Below are 17,284 nucleotides of genomic sequence, written 5' to 3'. Positions count from 1 at the left end.
GAGTACCATTTACTCTATATTTGTTAAGCGTCAAATTGCTCCGGGGGTAGTCTGGTTATATTCATACATATGATAAATGGACGAGTCCACATATCAACTAAGTTGCTTCAAAGAGTTAATCAAATTCTTTTCAAATATTTCGTCTGTATAGCAGTTTTATTATATATCGAGTTCCAAATAATTCTGCAGAATAGTTGGATTAATGATTTAACCAGTTGATACTTGTAGCTAGATAGTATTACAAATACCCCAAACTGGCTTAGATAATATATGCGGAGAAAACCACAGAGCACAGTACTTCGTATAATAGGATATCCTATCTCCAACCAAAGCAGATGCTAGGATTACAAGAGACCAATATCCCATTTCAACAGCCGACCCGGACCGCTATTGACTTTGGTACCACACGTTGTGATTTAATATCGGGACAGGAATTATCTGGTACGTGATGGACCTGGTGCAGCAGATTCCGGTCGCTTGTATTTTCTTGGGTCTAAATATAATCACATATATGATTAGTGCTCTGTAGGATCATTCTTATCATAATAGATCGAGCTTCCTTTTATATAGCCGCATACCTTTCCTATTCATCAATTGCTTATTTCTAGTGCCTTTGCCTCCCTCCCAAAAGCCAGTGGAAGCTTTATCAACAAGTAAAGACCGACATAATCCACAATTTTCTGGTCGATACGTCTGTTCGCGGGAACAGAATCCACTATAATTATGAGCGCATGGATAGTTAGCGGAGATTCGTAGTAAGTATAGAGCCCTGATTTCACGACAATGCCATAAATAGAAATACATACCAGATCATTCGATTCGCATGCTCATTTGGATGGTCAGATGAAGCATCGTGGCATCTTAAAAGGAACCCGAAGAAGTTAATAGAGATAAGTGGAGATAAAAGCATAGCCCTTATAAAGGTGTAGAAGCCAATTACCTATCACACGGAAATACTCTCGAACAACAGCCGAACCTAGACCATAGTATCAGACACAATGCTACATCCAATACTGCGTAGAAATAAAAACTGAAAAGTATACCTCTTCGCCATAAGAGGAAATAGTCAGAAACTCACCTAAACCATCTATAACTCTTGCTGTAATGAGTACAGGCTCCTCGACGGGGTAGCTCATTTCCTGCACTAATCCCCAAAAGCTCATTCCGCTTAAGGAAACACAAAAGAACAATAGAAAGTCAGCATACATATGTCAGTAGTTCAGGGTGTTCATTTTTATCTTTTTCAGGTAAGATAAAAAGAAATAAAACAATAAAAGAGCCGACTCTCAAGCCGTGTATCCCGAAAGATAAGGATGAGATATGACTTGCCAGCCTGTCACGAACCTTTTTGTGCTGCCGGCCCGGGCGTAAAATATCTAGTGTTAATGGATGTTAGAATCCTGAGATTAACACTTGTGGTCAAAGGGAAGATTTCAAACAAAATAGCAAATCGTAACATTGAAGAAAATTCCATAGTAAACCAGGCAAATAAAAATGGAGAAATCCAAAAATGCAACCTTGGTGAGAGTAAATCTTTTCGGTCAGACCTTAATAGAAGATCCACAAAATGACATGCAGGTGGGGGTTATCCAGATCCTAGAAAATTGCCTCCCAGATACTTGGGATGATGGCGGCCGGAGCAGCCTATAATCATGAAATGAGGTACAATCAGGGGCTAAAATCAAGACAGACAATAGGGTATGCATCGTTGTAGACAGGAAATAGAGATCATAGCCAACACCATCTGACTTACCTTGGACGTCACCGACGAGTAAAAATTTAATATCAGGAAGTTTAAAGCCTATCATTCAAGACCCCAATTCGTAAGTTGTCAACAGACCAATATTTCTGATCAATAGGAAATCCCGCCCAAGGCGGGCAGGGACTAGATTGGACACTAAGTGCATTCCATCGTAAGACAGCACATACTCATCTTCTGGTGACAGACGCGGCAAAACGTCAGGGAGGCATCTCCTTGGAAGGCTGTGACGCCTGGTGCTGGATATGTGGTGGAACATTTCGAACATGTCGGGGTGAAGTTGCTAAACGTATGAATTAACCAAGGCTCCATCCAAGTCCCACAAACCTATGATGGTTTGTATGACGGCATGAGGGAGGGAGTTAATCGGGCCGTAGCCTTCACCTCTTTCCTACTTTTCTTAAGGGAGGATATTGCTTTTCTTACCTTGGAAGTAGGTCTGCGGGAGTGCATCCTTCAAGGGTTAAAGTGCCTGCCCGGTTAGATCCATTGTGCATGAGTTCACGGAAGAAGCCTAGAAAATATGGGTAGCATTGTGGTTAGTAAGAGAGAAATATGGAGGAAAAAATTAAGACTGATAGAGCAGTGCTGAACTATACGCCACTTCTAGTCCCCAAATCACAGCTCATTTTGCTTTGCTTACCTGCACTGAGTCGATTTGAACATTTCTGACAACTTTCGACCCTGTTATGAGGGTTACTGTAGCCATCCTCCCCGATTTTTATATTTTTCATGTCTTGTAACTGTTTGCATCGGGCACATCGAAGAGTCAAGGATAAATTCTTCAACTCAAGCAACTCAACACCTTGAAGTTCAAGTGCCGGGCATGATATTAAGACCTTACGGCCACCCCCACCATGTATAGGATGTTCCGCGGCTGGCTCATCATCAGCTTCCTCACCATCATTTTCATCGGGGACATCCCACTCAGGGGGCCTAGGGATAACATGAATATGTGATCTGTCTTCCAGGCTGTGGGCCTCCGCGTTAACGTCAGTTAATCGGGATGCTTCTACAGGCGGTGATGGTGGCGAATACTTGTCATGAGGTTTTCCTTCCAGGGATATTGCACTTAAGTCGATATGAAGATCTATCTCTGCCTTAATGGGTTTTTGATATGCCATTTTGTGCATCGTTGCCGCGAGATAGTTGATATGAGCAGTTAAACTGATCCCAGGGTTATCCAAGGAATGCTGATAAAATGCTTGTTCCGTCAGTCGGGCAGAAAGGTCAGTGATTTCAGGGATCCTGATTCGGCATGGTTCTCCGGGATAATTAAACGGCACGGTCAGGGTTATGCTTTGTACATTGCGGAGGGCATTTGGTAGCTGCGTCGGTTGAAACGGTTTGATGGCAATCGTAAAACTGACCCCGTCTGAGTGCTCTCGGAACAAAGGGTGCTTACCCAGACGGGATTTTAACTGTCCAACTTCTTTCAGCCTTCTTTGTGGATCTCCTATTTCTAATACTCTAGTCGCCATCTTTCCTTTCTTGCTACTCTTGCCCGTCCAGTAGTCGGAACTCACAGTAGAGGGCGGCAATCTTTCCCTTTCCCAAGTTAAGGGATCATATGTCTCTAGAGAGGGAGCAGCAGAAAGAAGATTTGCAAGATGCCTGTCAAGGATATTCATGCAAGACAATAGGCTACCAGACTTGACGTCTTTCCACACTTGCCTAAACTTTCGTTCCACAAGCTTTCTCTTACTCGCGTCTAGATCTCCGCTTCTTACTTCAAGAGAAGGCTCACCATAGGCTGGATAGGTAGTAGGAACGCTTAAAATGAAGTCTAGGCCGGTAAGATCGTGAGAAAAGCCCGGGTCCGATGGTTTCATATTGAACGTCAGATGAGTGCCATGGGCGTCATGGCGCTCTTCCGGGTTGAACCTACGGCGGATTTGATTAATTTGAAACTCCCTCGGGTTCTCTTTTTCCGCACATGATACAGGTTTCTGAACGAAATGAGAGCTTTCAAGAGTGGCTGTTGGTCGTTCGTTGTTTAGAGGTAGTCCAAATAACTGCCTTGTGAACCTCGTTTCTTCTTCGGCTGTTGGCGGACTGCTCTCACTTGGGATAAAACCCGTTTCACAGGGGCCATTTTTCCGCTGATCGGGTATTTCCGATTGCTGCTGAAAAGTTCCGGGCCGCAGATTAAAGCTGACGGCGCCATGAGTTTCGTCAGAGGGAGCTTGGATGATAGTCAGTTACTTAAAGGTAATTAGTAGCAGGTATAGCAAGAAGCTGGTTGAGAAATTGCAAGAGTGGGAAAGTAGCCCAAATCAGGCTAGAAGCAGGCAACTGATTATACAAATAAACATGTTTCTGGTAAAAATTTTATCTCGGGTATAAAAGCCCCACAAATGCGCAACAAAATGTTGTGATACAGCTGTCCTGTGGCACATGTCCGGGGAGCATATTAAAAATAATCAAACGGTAAAGCTTCAATGATCAAAGGGGGGAATGTAATTGCAAAACCATGTCAAGGAAATACCAAATACCGAACAGTTTAAAAACTAATTCAGCTGGCATATTTTCATTGAACGTTGAATTTTAAACAGAATACGGACGGGGTGGAAGGCGATTAGGTAGCCTACCTTCAAACCGACGGGGAATAGCAGTTATGTTTCCGTAAATATGCCTTGGTGGTGCTCGAAGAGGTACTGGTGAATCTTCACCTAAAGAATAAGGCCTTATAAGCAGGTCTTCCTTAGAGGGAACACTGAGGCTATACTGGTTTGACGCTCACTAGTATGCACATAAGCGCTCAACCAGGTTTTCGGGCTCAGGAGTAGTAATGCATATTTCTCCCACGTTGGGTTCAAATGCGAGATGCATGCGAGGTGGATTGATAAAGCGGCCAACACGTCAGGGCAAGTAATTCGGGATGCACATCAGAGCCATATAACCGTACGCAAAAAGGTTATATAGCTCAGGTATAGGCCCGGAGACAGGGGATGACGATGCAGCATGTTTACACAACATCGTTGCTCTTGTACTCGACGAGTGGGTGCTTCGGCGTGTGGACGTAAGGCTCAAAGGGGTATATAGATGTCAACTGACTGGCTGGCTTACCGTGTATGTCTGCCATTGCAGCACGCTGAACAATAACCCAAGCCTCCGGAAATGGAGTTGTAGAGAAATTGATAAACGAGATGTACTTGTTACTTTGCGCGGTTCCCGTGTTCCCGAGTCGCAAGGCTTGAAGTCAAGCGGACTTCGTCACTTCAACACGAGAACGGAAAGCCAACTATTGTCACAGTACAGATGTTCTTCGAGCTTCAACCATAAGAGAAGAAAACATACAACAACTCCTGCGGCCCAGCACACAGCTAGTTACAAAGTCCGTGACCTGCATCAAGTATCGAATATCAGCCCAACGAACACGGTTGAGACGAGGCTTCGTGGACATCAAAATATGTGGAACTTAACTACTTTCGCTAAAGGAAAGCATACAATTCACATACTTTCAGTGTAACTTTGTACCAGTACTCGGTACAAGTATTGACGTTAGCCCCAGACAGCATGCGTTGTCCTCGCCATGCAGGTCATCCGGTGACCTTGAGAAACGGGCGAACGGAGAACGACAGCTCAGAAGGGCAGCGGAGAAGCAAGAGAACAGTGTCAACAGAACAGACAGCTAGATGACGGGCCCCGAGGCAGCTTGTGATGTGCTCTTTTGATTTTGATGCTCCAGCTGCTGGCGGAGTGCAAATAAAGGAGATGATGATAAGATGAGGTCCACTTGCTATGAGTCAAAGTCGGCGCGTGCACGTGAGCAGGCTAACTAGAACGTTAAATAGTTAACCTCTGGTCAGTTTTAAGAGGAACTACCTAGGGTGGCCATAAGAGCTATCAAAGCTAACAGAGCGAAGAGCAACAGTCATTCGTTAGGGAGTACTTGGATACAACTGGCGAAAAGGGGGTGGGTTCTTTTAATCCCGTCAGTTGATGGCGAGGCAGGCCCTTACACAATTTGACAGGTCTGATCAAGTCAGCTCTCTAACGAGCCAACTAGCTAACTCATCCACAAGGGCTTGTGTTGCAAGGCCTTGACTTGGCCCTGGTATTGTTATGTCTTAGCTCATCTATCTCCAGGGGTATCTCGGGTACAGAAATGTATCATATATATATCCCATGGGGCTGTTCCTCGGATCCATCACAAGGCTACTCAATAAAGTGCTTCCGACAGTAGGGTAGGGCTTGGCACTATAGACATCACTGTATCAGCCAATACTGGGAGGACATCAGCAAAATCAGTGCCAGAAACTCGGTTATTGAGAGTATAAGCCGTACATGCCGATGATTTATCATATATCCTGCGCCTTAACTACATTCATCAGAGATTTGTCGGCTATTCTCAAATGCCTGCAAGATGAAGCCGTAAAGAAAAAACCTCATGGATCACTTTTGCCAAAAGTTTCAAAGAATAGACCAGAGATAGTTCGTCCAGTAACTACTTGAGTTCTTTACAGCGTCAGAAATTGTCCCCAGTTTACCTCCTAGCTAGATAGTTAAGGGGTTTTACCTGTGTAAGCAGCAGTACCTGCCGCGAAAATGCTCGAATCTGGCTAAAGTAGAATATTTAAAGTTGTAAATTCCGGAATTAACATATTCAACTCCATTTGTATATGCGGACGATCTGTCCATAATAGACGCATATTGTCTCGTCCGCAGCACAATTAGATAGAACATCCTGATTTAACAAATTGATTGCATTCCCCTTCTTTCAATAGTTCAGTTAAAGTAACTACCCGGTATCCTCGACGTTTCAATTCAGGTAATAAATTCCGTAGCATTGGGGGTGTCCAGGATCGTCCGTCGTGGCAGATAATTATCCCACCAGGGTGTGCTGAGCTCAAGATATGCCAATTGTTGATTTTCCAAAACGGCACAAATGGATCATGCGGATAGATATCACCGAGGATGAGATAATATCCCATTTTTGAAAGAATTTTCCGCATTTTTGTGGAAAAAAACCCACCGCCTGGACGAAAATATAAGGGTCTCTGGGTTATTTCGACGTCTTGGTCCTTATGGTCTGCTTCTCCTGGACGAGCAGTGGCCTCAATATCAGATATTATCTCCTGAACGCAATTGATATTATCGACAAGTTCCGCTTCGCTTAACAAACATGAAGGCTCATCACGCATGGCATGATTCGCCAGTTCATTTCCATGGCGGATGAGGTCGCGCAGAACCTCTTCACGGTCAGGGGTAGCGTGAGATCCGATGACAAAGAATGTTGCAGTGGCGTCGTTAGATCTAAGAATATCTAGTATCTCTTGCGTATACTCTGACGGGCCGTCATCAATTGTGAGCGCAACTATCCGTTTAGAAGTCGGAACATTCCACCAGACATCCTCCCATTGACGCTGGGCAAAACGGATAACAATTCTGGGAGGCTTGTATACAATATAGAGAGGTGTTATTAAAGCGATAGCGGCAACAATACCGCTAACTAGTGACAACATCGGGAGGTATCAGGGCAGGATTTCTGTGTATCGAGAAAGTTGTTATGGTTATTGGTATCGTCTAGCAGAGGAGATGTCGTTTTATTTAACTAGTCAACTAGTGTCTTGCTAAGTCCAAATCGGGAAAAGAGGCTCAAGAGCTTTATGTTGACTAGCAAGACTTTAAAAGAACTTCATCATGAAACATCCATGGGCTGGCAAGTCAACGTCTACTCTACCGCCGGCCTTCGAACCCATTTAGAAATGATTTCATCCGAGCTAATTACTAGTTACACTCTTCCATCGTTGGAAATAACTCAGCCGTTGCAGGTTGTCCAGAGAGCCAATCGTCTCCAACTTTGTACCACCCCAACCACCACAATACTCCGGGAGTTTATTAGCGATCTCAGATGGATATTCAGCGTTCAAATGACGTGAGGTGTCTAAGGGAAATGCAGGCTAAACCTCTTCGATCAGGGAATGTGCTCAATGCCATACTCGGGAGTTGAGACTGGCAGACTACACTAGAAACTGGACGATGTTTAAGTTCCTGATGTCGGTAATTGAGCATACCTTTTGCTCACTGCTTTGAACATCTGGAGTTGTTAATCACTTCTTTTGCTCTTTAGGGATATCGATGCGAGATGGGGGGTCTCGTCCCAAGAAAAACCTTGCTTATGCCCTTGATAGGCAATTCGATCCAGCACGGGGGGACAGACTAAAGTCCTCCCCAATTGTCTAATCCCATAAATTCAACGTTTGGGGGGAGAAGCGATTTGTACAATGCTGCTACCTTCTCGTATCGCATTGATCAGCTGCTTCAAAGTGATACATAATCCTTCGCACTTGAAAATAAGGGTCCGATTTTCTACCATTTCCGTTGTTCTCATGCACGGCGGAGGACTCCGAGGTTAAGAAAATTTAACCCAAGGCTGATACACAGGAGCTTTTGCATATGACTCTCCACAGATACACTTACTTGCATGATGGCTCGATGAATTCAAACCCTCGCCCCTGCAGTAAAGCCTCAGCCTTAGCTGATGATATCAGAATATTGAGCTGGAAATCAGAGACTTCAATCAAAGCGGATGCTATGCTTTCTTCCCTGCATCTACCAAAATACCTTCTTAGCATTAACAAGCTACTTCTTTGATATGGAAGAAAGCGTCTTAACTTGTATGACATGCAACATCTCATCTCATTAGTATTTTGCATATAGAATTACTTACTTGAGAAACTAGGTAATGTGTAATTCGTCCACATACCTGAGTCCCCTCATGTGCCCCCTGGGGCTTCTCAGGAATGTCTACGCGAATGGCGGGGCTGCTGCTAAAACCCCATTAATTGATGTATACCGATGCAGAATTGTGTACGCTCCTCCCATAGAAACATTTTGCAGATTTGAAGGAGGGGTACGCCCTGTGATGGTGTGGTAGGATTACTTATCGATGCACCAGCGGAGGATTTTCCCACTTACTCTCTAACCTTATGTTTTCGCCACATAGCAGTACCATCACAGACATGCAACTGATAGACAATGCTAAGATCGCCTATCATACTACCTACATGCCCCATTAAGAATGATCCGTTCACTCAAGCCATTCAATTCAACTTTCTCTCCCGTGAATGGCCACTTGGTTGCGACCCAGATGTCCGCCTATCAGGGGAGATACCGCCTTAAAAAGTCATACACCGGATATCAGGAGTAGAACGGAATATCTTTGGTGGTGTACGGAGTAGAAGTGACGGAAAAGCCGGCCATAGCGATACTCTACGCTTCGGCTTGTCAAATGGACGTTGCCTTCACAACGAAGGCTCGCGCGCGCTTCTGTTTGGGCCACCCCTGAAAATTATCATGCATTACCCGAGCTTCGAGGGCTGAAAACAAAGGTAACGTTCTGTACGGAGACGTTCCAAAACGCAAGCCAAAATGTTTTATACCAGATATGATTTTAACCTGGCTCACCCGCATGCATAATCTGGCCCCGTGTTTGAAAAATACATAAAGAAAAAGATGGAAAAAACAGGAATAGTAATAAGCGAGAGATATCCAGAAATAAAGGTTTCCCCATCATAACTTTTATCCCGAATCACAAACTACGAAGCTCGATGGAGGAAAGAGAGAGGAGGGCAAAAATCGACCAGGGAGATGGCCATGGTGCTTGTATCCCCTACACTAGAAGAGGACCTTCGTATCCGTCATGATATGTTGGATGAGTTTTTGGAATACAGACCAGCTACCATCTGTCTGTATATTCCATGTATACAGGGGTTCAGCTATGACATATGCCGATAACAAACCACCATAAGGTTCTGCCCATTTGCCGACTCCTTGTTCGGTTCTTCTTGCCCTCCAGCATGGGTGCAATTGATTCCCTGAGCTACAGCCAGAAGATTGGGTGTACTCCACGTGGACAGAATGCTGTGCCGAGCATTCTAACTTGAGATATATATATATATATATGTATACCAAGGAGGTGCAGACTCAACCAAGCTAGCACAGTCGATATTCAAATAATTACGCCATATATTGATATCGCTTATTACCCTGCGCTGACTGGTGAGGATATTTGTGACTGATATAAGCATACATTGACAGATGACTTGAAAATGAGCCTCTTGAGCTGCACTTAACTGGCTACACGCACAGCGCTAGAAGCAGATCCTTCCACGGAATGAGAAGGTAAATGCAGCGATATCACGACATGACAAGGGCAGATTACCAATAAGAGTTCCTCAACTTGGCTGAGGGCGGCTGGTTTCTTACGGGCCAATAAAATATCGAGTGATATATATTATCTCAGGAGGAGTGAACGACACCACCGCTTTGCACGGATAGCTCTGGAAAGCGGTGCGATTATTACTTACGGAGTACGGAGTATACTTGCCCTCACAAGGCGGGGATGCATGAGGTATCTGACTATCACCATGCACTCTAAGAGACCTGAACCATTAATGAGCCAGTTCGATACGCAGACCCATGTCGCCCACCGCACGTCCCCCACCAGGTATGTAATAGCGCGAGGATTCAAGCAAAAAGCGCGGAGGAGGCAAGAGACTCCGATGCATTGTTGATACCAGGCTGGTAGAACAGCCTCCACACAGACTTCCATGTCGCCTCGATGCTATATCATGGAACAACATACCAGAAACGGACATATGAACATGGAAACGGCAGCTAACCCTTCCCACCACCGTATAGCTGATCCAGAGTCACGATAACGTTTGGGACCAAGAATCTAGAGCCATCGACGCCATAATCGTATGTTGGCATTATTGAGGAGAGCTTGAAGTTAATCACAGGCCGATTCATGTTTCGTGCCGTTAGCTAGTTGCTCGCAGGGGAGAAAGTGAGGCCACCTCCTTCAATAATCGACATGACAAGTGTGTTTTCCAGCTTCGTTGGGCAGATGACCAGTGTGATGAAACGAAAGAAGCAAAGAAATCTAACTACGTTTAACTTCGATTACAGGCTTCTAGAACAAAAAGAAAGCAAACCCCGTGATCTATCCCAGTATCCGAACGGAATTAGGGGGAAGGCTGTACCGTCACGGTCAGCGTATCACTGGTACAAGTGCAAATTTTAAGGGCTATTTGCTCGAGATATTGACAGGGGCATGAACGACTAACCAGCCCTAATTACGCAGGATTGACATTAACGGCGTTCAGCGCCAACGAATCACCCAAGCGGCAAGAGAAGACCTTCCTTATCTGGCGCTGTGGCTGGCAGCTAACCATGGCTGTCCTAGCAGTGTGACAAGGGGGGTAGGGGACAGCCGCAACTTCTGCCCACCACATGGCCACCAGCACCCAAATCTGTCGGGTTCGGATGGATGGATAAATCGAGATAAAGCTCCGCCATCCATCCGAGGGATACGTATAAATACTTTACATACCACTTCCCTGACCAATATAACCCCAAACGGCATAGGATATATGATACAGCCCTGTCAAGCACCATCCAACCCCAGCGCATCAAAAGCTCTTTCAACTGGTCGAAAATAAACGGATCAGGGAGGATTCTCTCGTGCTAGATCCTCCTCCTGCACATCCCGTTTAACTAAGCATGGGACTCATCAAGGTCCAGAAAATGGATAGCCGTGTTAGCTCATCGTTCATCAGAACTTGAACATGATACTATTCTCGACATGGAGGACCCGTTTCGTATTTGCAAGAGATTTTGGTAGCGTGGGGTACCTGGCAACGAAATTAACTGAGAGGATAGCGTACATTACCACAGTACCACGGACGGCTGGAACCCGTTGAAAACCCACCGTTCTTATGGAGTAAGTATACAGAGTACTTACTCCATACCTTTATCCTCATGCTTGCCACGAGGACGTTAAAACTCCAAACAGGCAGTCTATGGAAAAGCGATGATTAAAAACCTACCTTGAAACCTACCCCTTTGGACGTGCATTTCAAGAGTATCGGTTTATAGGATGGTTCAAAAAGGGGAAAGGTATGGTGTCAAATGAGGAGGTAGAGAGTTAACAATCCTTCTTCACCGACAAGCCAGTAGATGAATCGTAGGTGAAAGAAAAAGAAACCAACACGGTTTCTAAATGACAACCGTTGATCTAGGCCTGAGATCACTCATACTTCTTCCTGGCCTTCGGCGTCCTCGAGTTTTTAATACTGGTTAGTTGACCACGATGGCAAAGTCATACGAACAAGCCACATCGCACCCCTTTGTTTTTCAGGTCCTGGAACGCACCAGTGGAGTTTACTGGAGATCTTGTTCACAACGTCTTTAAGCCGATCCACTGCCCGGCTCGACTTAGCCCGCACCAAAATACGAACCTAGCCCAGAGTTACCCTCGTTGTCTTGATACTCCAGTCGCAACGTCTTCCTCTCCTCTGATCCCCATGTCCTGGCCAATATGGGCAACACATTGCTGTATCGGGCTAAAGCGAAAGCGAGAACGAAAGGCCTTCACTGCCAGAACAACAAGCTAGTATTCGTACTTATGCACCCTGCCCACGCTAAACGCCTTTTCCTGGACATTGGCGTGGGGGCAAATAACATTGCAAAATCCATGTATCCCTTGGGCCTTATTTGTGCTGTTATGAAACCGCTTTAAGCCAACTGCTTTTTTTGTTTTCCAAATCATATTGTTTGGCGACAGAATTTTACATCGAAAGTTGTCGGACTATTAACTTATAAGGGGAGATGATTGGGTTAGGAAGCGGTGGCAGTGCGTTTGGACCGCACAGGATTAACACGACGATTATTATCTTTTTTTGACAGGAGAAAGGGTTGGAAATCAGCAAGGGGAAAGTAAGTATTTTATTTTTCGACCCCAGACGCGGATCGGATGAAGGCCTACCATCCAGCGCTTTTCCACCAATAATATCGATGTTCGGACATGACATATCAGCCCTCTCCTATTGACCAGTGAAACGAAGACTACGGCGGAGAAATCAGGTCGTTGCCCTTTCTAGTTCAAGTGAGTACGGAGTATCTCGCGCGCTTTTCAGTGCGTGTAGCGTGAGGACATATGTACTCCGTAGAGGCAAGCATTTCCAGGCGCTCCACCTAGACTACCGGCAACCCAAGTCGTCCATATTATTCGATCGCTTTCAAGCCGTCGAGTGGAGACGCAGCCGTGATCAGTCACTTCCTCTCGCTAATTCCACAACACCTTGTCGTTCTCATGCACGCCATTCTCCCTTGAATCAATTGAGCAAAACATGTCATGCGAGTAAAACTTTGCCCACCTCTCAACGATATCCATCAGCTGAGGAACGTTGGCGTTTAAAAAACGGCGTTGGTTTAAGGATAGTCCCGTCCCTCAACCAAGTCAAGAAAAAACCTTAACTTGCCACTATCGATGAGCATCTCGGTACAGCCCGTTAACCGCTTTAGAGAAATGATACCTGCCTGGGTTGGGCGTATATTCCAACTAGTTGTTGGGGCTGGCGTACACTTGCCTCCAGCCAACTCTGTGGCGGGGAAGGGAGATTGGAGGTATCAAGATACGACGCTGGCACCTTTCGACTGACACTGTGTGTTTCTGTGGTTGCTTTGAAAATGGGGTTCCTTGAGCGGAGACCTGAGAATTTGAGAGTTCGATAAGTACTTTGCATGCATGAAGCTGATAATACACGTAAGAGGGGCAAGGAGCCACATCAAGGCGACCAAACCTGTAAGGCACGCCAGCCATGACGCAGAGTGTTGCCGTATAGAGCCTTTCATGCATAGAGCAGCTAGGCTTAGCGTCTCCAATCAGTATATACAAGAAGCTGTATACCAACAGCGTCGCAAAAGTCGATGTGATAGAGTGTACGGAGTAGACAAAGACAAAAAGAGAAAATAGAGGACATCAAGCCCATTAACACTGGGCAGTTATCTTATCAGATCATCTTATCAGATACCAGCAACACAAGTCTTGGCGAGGAAATTCCTCTCGTTTCTTTCTCATTAAGTCGTTTAATAGTATGATAATGACGAATAAAACCAACAAAAGATTCAACTGCCAGTACAGAGTAGCCTCTCATACCCAGAGTATACATACACTTGACCGTTGGTATTGAGGCTGTTGGCAGAGACGCTCCCTTTCGCTCTCCTCCAGCCGTGCGCCCCACGACTAACAGCAGCAACCGATTTCATGAGCCCAGCCACCCTCACCGCCGTTTGTCTCACCTCGTCATCGGCATCGCTTCGTCGCCTTCGTTGAGTGTATCGCCGGCTACCTTTTAGCAGCTGAGGAGTTGCATGTGCTGTCGCTAACGGCCCGAGGAGACAGGCATATCCCAGCTATCTAGTACCCAGCGGCGTCGCTTCGAGGGTGAAAATAGTACTAGTTGGGGGCAATTTAAGTTACCCATAAGCCCGGGTGGTCTAGTTGGTATGATTCTCGCTTCGGGTCAACCCTTAGCCCGAGCTTCCTCAAAGGAGCTCACGTCTGCGAGAGGCCCCGCGTTCGAATCGCGGCTCGGGCCAGTTTTTTTTCTTTCTCTCTTTTTTTTTTTTTTTCTCAGAGACGTCCTTGTTGGTAGGTATTATTTTACTTGAACATGGACTGGGTTGGTTGGTTGCTTGCTTGATTGTTGCAGGTTTTCGTCTCGTATTGCCGTGGTGCTGCCACTAGCTGTGTTCACGGAAAGACGCAATATAACTTAGTACCAGCTAGTTAACCGATGGGCCGATGAACTGATAATTAAAAAAAAAACACACAAGGGCTGCCGAGAAGCTTCGATATCCTTAAATCTTTTCTTGGACGCCGTTATGGATATTCTTAGCTTCCTGTTCAGACGGGGACAGGCATGCTGCACATGATTATTTGTGTAAGTTCGTGGCCAGAGGAGATACATACATAATAACCAAATCGCTAAGGATAAGACAATCCATCGTTCGTCCGTGCTTAGCCGTTGAACCTGTCCATAGTCTTGCCTCATTATTACGAAAGAAAAGAGGGCTGGTCCTTGCAAGTTCGGTTGTTCAATGGGTTCTGCGGCCTTTTGAGGTTCGAGACAGAAAAGGTTGAAGCCATCGGTTACTTATTCTGAGTTGGTTCTTTCGTCCGTCTCATGTTTGCCCGCACCATCACACAGGCAGGGCAAATGGAAGGGAGGAGCAAGCAAACTATACATCGGCCAGACCGAGAGAGGCATCACTGCATGTTACCGTGTGGTACACGACCTGGCCTCGAAACCTAGTGTCTGATCGCATGAAACGAACACCAGACACGCGGTCGTCGCATTCTCCGGACAGGGTCCATGTATCTACGTACAAGAGATCGCACAGGCAATATTGGACGAACTCTGCGTTAATTCATCCTGTCCTGCCTTATCGGATACAGGGCAGCCAAAGGAATACGAATAATGTATGTGAACCTGGTGTCGATGAAACGCGTCTCTCATCGTCCGCTTACTGCCGAACAATTTGAGACCTTGTGTGATCTCCATAATTACCCGAGCCCACGCCCAGGAGACGAAGGGAGGCGAAAGAACAGAAGAAGAAGTCTGCGCATGTACGGGAGAAGGCTAACGGGCCGTAGCGGGCGGCTGCATGAGGAAGAAGAACGGGTGGTATGAGAGACGAGCAGACTTGAGTAGCCGACGCCATATTGCAGACGGATACTCTTCGTACCGAGGCAGCTGATGGTTTAACTTGCTAGCTGGTTAATTCGACAGCCTCCGAGGTTTTTCAAGGAGCGCAAGGCACATTCCATCCATCTGTTGTTCTCCAGCGCATGATTATTGATGTTGCAGTGAGATCGGACGGTAGAGGCGAGATGGGGACCACAATGGGGCTGCGATGTACCTTAGCACCGGATTTGTATAGAGAAGGTACACGGTTAATCGATGGCTTCCCCAGACAGCCTGCGAAGCCGGTTCTAGCACGTGGAGCAGACGCAGAAGGGAAGAGGCCAGTCATAGCAATAAAAAAAAGAAGACTCCGCATCTGCGCTGTGTTTGCGTTTCATCCGGCTGTTGGAGCAACGACGAGGCGTTCATCGCCCTGCGGAAGATGCTGTTGGGCTCCCTTAGGCCCTCGTACTCTCGGTACGAAGTACTCGTACACAGCGAGCGTTTGTCATCTTCGTTCTCTCAGTTCATGACGACATGTTAGTTATCTGATCGGATGTTCGCTGGTTGCTGCCGCGGTTCAGGATTCACTCACTTGGCCGTATAATTGGCACGGAGTATACCGGAGTCACCCCCAAGCTAAACTAGCCAAGTAGCTGGCTATATGAACGTGTATTATGGCCATCCCTTGTCAGCGTCTCGTCTGACCCATGCAATCCTAATCTAAACTGCCTAACGAGTAAGGCAGACCTCAATCCCTCGAGTGTCAATCTGAATTCCCCGCCGGATATGATCGATGCGATATGCCCCGGAGCTTCGAATCAGTACCCTTCTCCAGCACTCGTGCAGCTAGCCAGCCAGCGCCCCCATATATACTTATATCTATGCCAACAGGCAGACTTGCGCATGGCTTGTTGCTGAGACATGGACCAGACCTCGTGGTGTCTCACGTCACTCTGCACTGTGCCTCGTGGTGATCCATATGCCATCTGCCCCCGGAATCCCGCCAGTCCGGTCGGGGGGGAGAAGGGTTGGCGAAATATCTGGTCGTGGTCTGACTTGACCCCCTTATCTACCTCCCCCTAAAGGATAGAGGAAGCGTGAGACCGACCTCTGTACGGAGCACACAACACCATCAACTCTATCCAACGAGATTATCGGAGAATTTACTCGCTTTTTCCCGCTCTCTCTCCCTTTTTTTTCAGGTCAGATGGGCACGAAGACGACAAGGAAAAAGGAACGAAAGGGAGTTACCTTGCAACGTCTTCCCCCCTGGCCCGGCTCTCCACAGCGTATAGCTGTATGATGCCCTGGAGTGCACACCATCAGAATATCACCATGGCCAACGCATCAACAGCATCAGGCATGAATGATTATTCTTTCCCCATCCAGTGAGTGTTGCTGTTGATGATACAACTACCTAGTCAGTTATTAATTAACGAGATCTGGGGGGTGGGAAACGAACCGAGTCGGTCGTCAACTTACCTGAATATGCATAAATAAACTACCTAGCATCCATCCGATCCCGTATTACTTACTATTTTTTTATCGATGAATAGTATAATTTCAGCGTATTTCTTTTTCTTTTTATTTTTTTGCGCTTTCTTCGTTTTTTTCCCTTTTTCTGATTGAATGAATAATAATTCCTTTTATCAAGGGGAATCATCTTTCCCCTTCCCCATACGAGAAATGCTTAGTGCTGAATATGCTTATACTTCGTACGTAATAGGCAGCCTCAGCATGCCCTCTTCCGCGGTACTCATGATGTTTCCTTCTCGTCTATATATGGCACAAAGTCAGCGAAGTCACTAACTTACTACCTGGCCTTGCGAAATTAAACACGCGACAGGGAGGACAGGGAGCTGAACCGGCAATTGGGACACGGAGATGGAGACGGAACCCTCGGACATTAACTCATGTTTGTATCGTCCACACCATCAAGTAGGGATGCATTCCTGGCCAGGGAGATGAAAGATCCATGCATGTAGTTACAAGTCAGTGTACGGAGTGTATATACAGACATACCTACACTCTCTCTATCCGG

General features: G+C 46.1%; 3 protein-coding genes and 1 non-coding gene across 4 annotated transcripts; 2 read left to right on the top strand and 2 right to left on the bottom strand.

Annotated features, from left to right (window-relative positions):
* Window positions 1-434: 434 nt before the first annotated feature.
* Window positions 435-4,074, bottom strand: MGYG_01461 (CHY zinc finger domain-containing protein; the record flags this gene model as incomplete). The annotated part of the gene is made up of 10 exons (XM_003177335.1): window positions 435-493; window positions 579-715; window positions 807-860; window positions 941-976; window positions 1,079-1,167; window positions 1,740-1,801; window positions 1,930-2,042; window positions 2,186-2,273; window positions 2,403-3,944; window positions 4,065-4,074. 10 exons carry the CDS (start codon window positions 4,072-4,074, stop codon window positions 435-437), a joined length of 2,190 nt encoding a protein of 729 aa, XP_003177383.1.
* Window positions 4,075-6,435: 2,361 nt separating this feature from the next.
* Window positions 6,436-7,227, bottom strand: MGYG_01460 (nodulation protein nodB; the record flags this gene model as incomplete). Its single annotated transcript, XM_003177334.1, has 1 exon — window positions 6,436-7,227. One exon carries the CDS (start codon window positions 7,225-7,227, stop codon window positions 6,436-6,438), a length of 792 nt encoding a protein of 263 aa, XP_003177382.1.
* Window positions 7,228-14,039: 6,812 nt separating this feature from the next.
* MGYG_10515 lies at window positions 14,040-14,151 on the top strand. Its single transcript has one exon. It is a non-coding gene; the product is annotated as a tRNA-Pro (tRNA).
* An 882-nt stretch (window positions 14,152-15,033) lies between these two features.
* MGYG_01458 (hypothetical protein) lies at window positions 15,034-15,773 on the top strand (the record flags this gene model as incomplete). The annotated part of the gene is made up of 2 exons (XM_003177333.1): window positions 15,034-15,240; window positions 15,330-15,773. 2 exons carry the CDS (start codon window positions 15,034-15,036, stop codon window positions 15,771-15,773), a joined length of 651 nt encoding a protein of 216 aa, XP_003177381.1.
* Window positions 15,774-17,284: the final 1,511 nt, after the last annotated feature.

This window comes from Nannizzia gypsea, genomic scaffold, assembly GCF_000150975.2.
Source record: "Nannizzia gypsea CBS 118893 supercont1.1 genomic scaffold, whole genome shotgun sequence".
Lineage (NCBI taxonomy): Eukaryota > Fungi > Ascomycota > Eurotiomycetes > Onygenales > Arthrodermataceae > Nannizzia > Nannizzia gypsea.
Note: the sequence above shows the minus strand (reverse complement) of the source record. Positions and strands in the feature narration are given on the sequence as shown.